Source organism: Anneissia japonica, unplaced genomic scaffold, assembly GCF_011630105.1.
Source record: "Anneissia japonica isolate Jap-2015-1 unplaced genomic scaffold, ASM1163010v1 scaffold7767_len233565_cov179, whole genome shotgun sequence".
NCBI lineage: Eukaryota > Metazoa > Echinodermata > Crinoidea > Comatulida > Comatulidae > Anneissia > Anneissia japonica.
In genome coordinates, this window is record NW_022744636.1 from 188,289 (window position 1) to 194,939 (window position 6,651).

Sequence of the window (6,651 nt, forward strand, 5' to 3'; positions counted from 1 at the left end):
ATATATATATACATACCTATACATACATATACATACATATATATCTGGGCACATAGGCCTACGCGTGCAATGCATTTTGCATTATGCAATTTAATCAGCCTGAAAGTAAATATCCGGAGGCTTTTTTTTTTCTTTTCATTTATAGATTTTAAGAGCTGCTACGCTAATAAGTTCTGGGTTGAGTATAATTTTGTCACATATTGACTGGACTAGATTTGATTCGTTGTGAACGCCAATGGTAAGCCGCGAAATTCCAAAGATAAAGAATTGAGTATTTTGATAAAACATAATTATTGAGTTGCTATGTTCAACACTGCACCTTCCTTTACAAGTACAACTGAAACGAGGCACCCTCTAAACTCGACTTTGTTTATCATACATGAATTTAAAAAAAAAAACAAAAGAAACAACAAAATATTATTTTGATGTCACAAAGTAAGTCCTACAATTTATTGAACAAACATAATAATTATTATAAAACTAAATGAACATATTGTGCGTATAATTTGTAATAACGTTCTTAAAAATTACTTACTTCTTCAAACCTAAGTGTTAGTCAACTTACAACAAAGAATCATCTATAAAAGTTTCAGTAAAATAATGAGTGGCATATTATTGTACAGTCAGTCCACAGATGAAAGTAAAACAAAATGGTCTATGCCCATGAACGTAGAGCAATGCTAATGAACTGTATACAATCATTAAAATAAATTTCATAATTAAAGTAAATATAATCATATGTATTATTGTCTGCGTAATATCATCATTAACATCATATTATGTCTAATAATCAATATCATTTTGTTTATTATTATCGTTATCATGGAGATTGGCCTTGGCTACCATCTCATATGAGACAAATTATTAATTACTATGAATCTTTATTTCATAACAGCACCCTATTACCATTATTGATATTATTATTCATTTCATATTCCGAATATATTTATAAAGAATAAAAATAGACGCAATATAAGCCTAAAATTTGTGTAGGCTTTATTTTTATTAAATCTACAAAGCGACGCATACTTGGTAGTCTATGGACGTAATTACTTTTTTTATTTTCTCGGTGCTGTGATCCACCTCTATTTTCAATTTTTCACGTAATTTTCAAAAGCAAGAAATATTCTAGATGAAAACTGTATCAATTGTCAAAGATCCAATATAATGTCGATAACATCATTCTACTTTGAAAAAAACAAATCTCATTCATTCCTCGCCATCACAGAGTCAGACTCAGAGACACTTTATTTCATCTCCACTCAGCGGTGAATGAATCGTCAAATATTATACTGTACACGTTTCTTGGGCGGATGCAGGATTTGGTCGGTAGGGGGTGCGTGGGATTCGACACCACCAAAGCCACAACATGGTAGGAGATGAGGTGCGAACATTTTGAGAATAATAATGAACATCTAGGTACCCGGAAATTTCCCCCTCATACCTTTAGAATCTTACCGGTAACTCAACAATATAATACAACAATTAGTTTTCTTAATACATATTTAGAAAACTAATCGCACCGTCTGCACTCCACCACCCCCCCTCCCCTAACTTTGCATCCGCCCCAGCGTTTCTCTTCTCCAAAATTGTACAAAACTTTATCACAAACATCAAGAGGAATATGTTCCAAAATTCGTTGAATGTTCACAAACGCGGAATATTTATATGCTTACTTCTACTACTATACTTGTGTTTAAAATTAAAAATTTCTGGACATTGGTCATTAATGACAAGGTATTCTATAAAAGCAAAATCAATTTGCTATACTACTATATGAAAAAGTTAAATTGCATAATAATTAGTAGTGGTAACTAAATGTCTATTTACATCCAGAAGTGGTTGAATTTCGTTGATGAAGTCTTCGCGATTGCAAGGCGTGACACTTTTTATGTCGCTATAGAAACTTAAAACAACTTGGCGATACCGAGGAATCTCATTCACAAACATTTGCCGATGACTGAAAGTCAGACTCAGGCACACTTTATTTCATCTCTACTCAGCGGCGAATGAATCGTCGTTTAGTAGGCCTATTTACATATTCCGGTGCTGTCTTTTTCTTGGATAAAGCCATAGCAACTTGTTCCAGTTTCCTCATTGTAGCATCTGTCCTACAATTTTCATCATCGAAGAGGGCGTTCTTCACCTTGAAAAAAGAGAAGTAAGCATTAACAAAGCAGTAGGATAACGCTATGGTAATCAAAGTAGGCTAAATTTATGACAAAACGCTGACATTCCAAGTGCACATAGCTATGTCAAAGGTGCAGCCATGAACAAAAACAATCGTAATTATGTTTTGTGTCTGTAATTTTACAGATTGTATTGTAATACTATGGGATTTTATGAAGGGTATTACGACGTAAATCTTAATGCGTCAAGAAAGAATCAATCAAAAACTCTGGTATGACAGATGTTATTATACAACTATCGGAGATAGCATGTGTTACTTTGACCTTTATTAAAGCAAGCTCATCTTCTATTTTAAAAAAAAATCATATTATAATCATCCATAGCAATATTAAAGTCCATATCCTCAGAATAGATACTGAAAGTCCAGGAAAGGTTTATAAGAGTCAACAGATTTATGTAGAACTTAACCTTCTCTCACTTTATAAAAGGTTTATCAGGATTTACACATTTTGTTTTTTGTTTATTAGAAGATCAAATAATACAATGTTGATTTCCACAATTATTTACAATGCAGCCAGGACTGTTTGTATTGACAAGGTCCAAATTCTAGTCACATTTATGTGAGCTTAACACCGGGCTTAAACAAACTTAAAACAGTGTAAAAGATAATACAAAACGAAGTAAACTTTGTTTTGATTTGAAGTGACAAAGCTGTAATAGATTCTTACCGTATCAACATGTTGATCAATTAAAGAATATAAATTCTCCAGTACACTAGACTTTTTAAACAGTGCTTTGAATGGCTGCAAAGACAAACGATCGCTTTTTAAATTCAAACGCGTATACTAAATTATGCCATTACACAAATTAGAAATAGTAATAATAAATAAAATAAACCAATATATTATTTTTTTTAATTTGTTTTAAAAAAAAAAGAAAACGAACAAAAGTACAATATAGCACCTGTGGGTATACCAAAAGTAAACAATTCAGACAATTGCACACTGTCTGGCTTTCTCAACTAACAGTACATAATACCACACAAACAAACCCAGAAAAAAATATCCTAAAATTCTGTGCTTTGATAATACGTTTCTGTGGCGCATGAAGAATTTGAAGGTAGGGGGTGCGTGGCAGTCGACACCACCACAGCCCCAACATGGTAGGGGCTGAGGTGCGAACATTTTGGGAATATGAATATCTAGGTGTCCGGAAATTGCACTGTCATACCTTTACAATCTTACCGGTAATTCATATCAACAATACAATACAACAATAGTTTTCTTAATACATATAAGGGGGCTGCGATCGCACTGTCTGCACTCCCCACCCCCATTCCAACTCTGCATACGCCCCAGCGTTTTAAATCTCTTCTAGCCCTCCAAAATTGTACAAAACTTTATCACAAACATCACAAGGAATATGTTAACAAATTCATGGAAAAACCGAAAGGTCGACTGATTAATCTCAGATAAGAAAGTATAATACATTATCATCATCAGGAATGATGATGACATCATTAATGTCGAAATATTGAATCCCAACACGATGGCGTGTATTTCAATACTTGGAGTATGTATTATACTTTCCTAAATTCATGGAATGTTCACAAACCCGGAATATTTACATGCTTATTTCTACCATACTTGTGTTTAAAAGTGAAAATTTCTGGACATTGGTCATTAATGACAAGGTATTTTTAAAAAGCAAAATTAATTTGCTATACTAATATATTATGTAAAAGTTTAATTGCATTAGTAGTGGTAACTAAATATCTATTTACATCCAGAAGTGGTTGAATTTCGTTGATGACGTCTTCGCGATTGCAAGGTGTGACACTTTTTATGTCGCTATAGAAACTTGAGACAACTTGGCGATACCGAGGAATCTCATTCACAAACATTTGCCGATGACTGAAAGAATTCTAAAATTAGAATTAATAAATGAAAAATAAAAAAGAATAGAAATACAATATAGTGATAACATACATTTCAGTAAATAACTATGCAAACAAACAAAATATAATCAGTTTCACTGATAACCTGAATGATACCGAATGATATATTTTAAACAAGAAAATAAATCCACACGTAAATTTGGCCCAATAAATTGATTAATGTCATTTAGAATAAAAAAAGAATACGACCTATTTTCAGTTCAACGTTAGATGATGATAAAAACCGGTTCCTCTAGATTTACCTCGTTGAAACTAAAGAGCTCCGTCGACCAAGAGTCTTGAAACACCTTTGAAATGACATCCATAGTGACGCCAATAGGTGGCGTTTGCTGGATATCACATACGAAGGCAGGGTGGGTGAGGATTCGAACACAAAACATCTCAGCAAAGCTAAAGAATAAAAAAAATGTTCCATTAATTCCTGTCGAGCCTTGAAAATGTTATCAACATCTTTCAAATCGAACAGTGTAACTTGTTTCTAGTCTAACACAGTTGTGGTTTATAAACGCACAACTTTTCACCGGCAGATTATCAATTCATCATTAACGTCGTTATTGCCATTCTCAGAGTCAACATTATTATGAAGGTAAAGAATTTCGAATAGCGCATAATACTAAGTCTCTATGCACGTTAAATAAAAGACACAAATAAGATGAAGAGACGAGACAAGAAAAATGGAACAAAAAAAACCATCAACAAATAAAAAAAAATAATCAGATGAGGATAAGAAAAGATTTTTTTTATAGTCAGGCCTTAATAGGGAAGTGATGGAGATTCCCGTATATTAGGGGGAAGAGAGTTGCCACTACCATCATCGCCACCATAATCTTCACCATCATCTTAACATAATTAATAGTAGCAGCACCATTATCATCAACACCATTATCACCAGTATTATTTTCATTATCATCATCATGATGATTATTACCATTCGTCATCATCGCGATCGTCGTCATAATCATTATCATCAGCATCATCATCATATTATGTTATTATTATTATTATTAGTTATATGAATCATCGTACCTGTTGTTTTTCCATATTTTCAAATCATTGACGCTAATATCACGTGCAGAAGCCTCATTGTCCAAAATGTCAAAGATAAATTTAACGCCGCATAGCAAATGATGCTTTTGGGCAGATGGGCTGAAGATTGCCTCAAAAAGTGAATTAACATATCCCTGGTAAACTTTCTGTATTTTGTATCAATACATAAAATGAAAACAAATACAATCAAAATATATTTGGTACTGTATAGCTATGCTTATCTGGTGCGGATACAAAGTGGGGCTGCATACGGTGCGATCACACCCCTAAATTAGAAAAATAATTTTTGTATTGTATTCTTGAAATATTAATTTTATCATTATGAAAATAGAACTGTTAAGGTTTTTAAAAGTATGAGAGTGCAATTTCTCTCAAAATGTTCACACCTTAGCCCCAACCATTTAACTAGTGTATTTACCAGAAGAGAGGGCGGCTGAGTTTAAGATGAACCGGGGTCAACAAATGGCAACGAGGGTACCCAATATACTGGTTTTCGGTATATGGCATTAAGAAAATGTTAAGAATTGTTTTTCTATTGATTGCTTTTTTTTTTAAATTTAGATATCTCATTACATAATTTGCACTTAGACAATAGGCATATCAATCAATCAATTCTTCATTCATCAATTCGTCAATAATTCCATAAAAACAAATAACAAATGCAAGGATAATAAAATGATAAAGATGATGAAATACCTCCAAGAAACTCCAGGGAACTTGTAAATAGGAGGCAAATTAAACTAATGCTTTTAATTGTGATACATCAAAAGGGAGGAAAGAGCTCCCCTAAAAAAAACAAAAAACAAACAAACAAAAACAAAAACAAAAGACAAAAGCTAACCTAACAGAAAAAAATTATTTCTGTAAATCAGAAATATGCCCTACCTTAGTTTCGTTTAATCTAGCAAGGTCAGATTTATCAACTTTATTCTTTACTTCTATGTATGCATCCTCTTGAAGGTCCAACTATAAGATAATGCCAAAATTACTGTAATACCCTCCTAAGTTTATTTATATGTATTGATACAATTAAATGAAATACTAAAATGATATGTGACACATTGGTAATAAAACCCACTTTTGGAATATTCGTTTATGCCAACAATTGTATTGTTAGTTAGTTGATATCAGAGATGTGATACTCAACTATACGGTGGTGTACAATATATAATGGTTAAAAAAGTATACGGTGTCACTGTTAATATGCTTTATCATGCATTACGTATTAATCATAAATGAATTTACGATATGTTACATAATTATAATCAAACCTTATAGCATTAGCATGATGCAAGTTTGTTAGGACCTTTTAAGTAAATTACAATAAAACTTACAATGTGATAAACACCATCTCCTTCGTCTAATTCTTCGTATGTATGATCATCTATTAAAATAGATGTTTCGTAAGCATGTTCATCTATTAAAATAGAAGTTAAACTACTAAGGTAAATATCCTATTTGGTTGAACCTAGACATTGTCACTAAACATTCCACTTGTCTCAAATTTCACCACGGCA

General features: G+C 32.4%; 1 protein-coding gene across 1 annotated transcript in view; it reads right to left on the minus strand.

Moving 5' to 3' along the window:
• Nucleotides 1-1,648: 1,648 nt before the first annotated feature.
• The window catches only part of LOC117119687 (plexin-A4-like), a 40,862-nt gene continuing 35,859 nt past the window's right edge, over nucleotides 1,649-6,651 (minus strand). Inside the window, exons 46-52 of the mRNA XM_033264523.1 lie at nucleotides 6,469-6,551; nucleotides 6,020-6,100; nucleotides 5,114-5,280; nucleotides 4,330-4,477; nucleotides 3,914-4,054; nucleotides 2,859-2,933; nucleotides 1,649-2,146 (exon numbers count right to left, since the gene is read on the minus strand). Of these exons, the coding sequence (XP_033120414.1) occupies nucleotides 2,000-2,146; nucleotides 2,859-2,933; nucleotides 3,914-4,054; nucleotides 4,330-4,477; nucleotides 5,114-5,280; nucleotides 6,020-6,100; nucleotides 6,469-6,551 (842 nt within the window). The 3' untranslated portion in view covers nucleotides 1,649-1,999. The remainder of the gene's footprint in view (nucleotides 2,147-2,858; nucleotides 2,934-3,913; nucleotides 4,055-4,329; nucleotides 4,478-5,113; nucleotides 5,281-6,019; nucleotides 6,101-6,468; nucleotides 6,552-6,651) is intronic.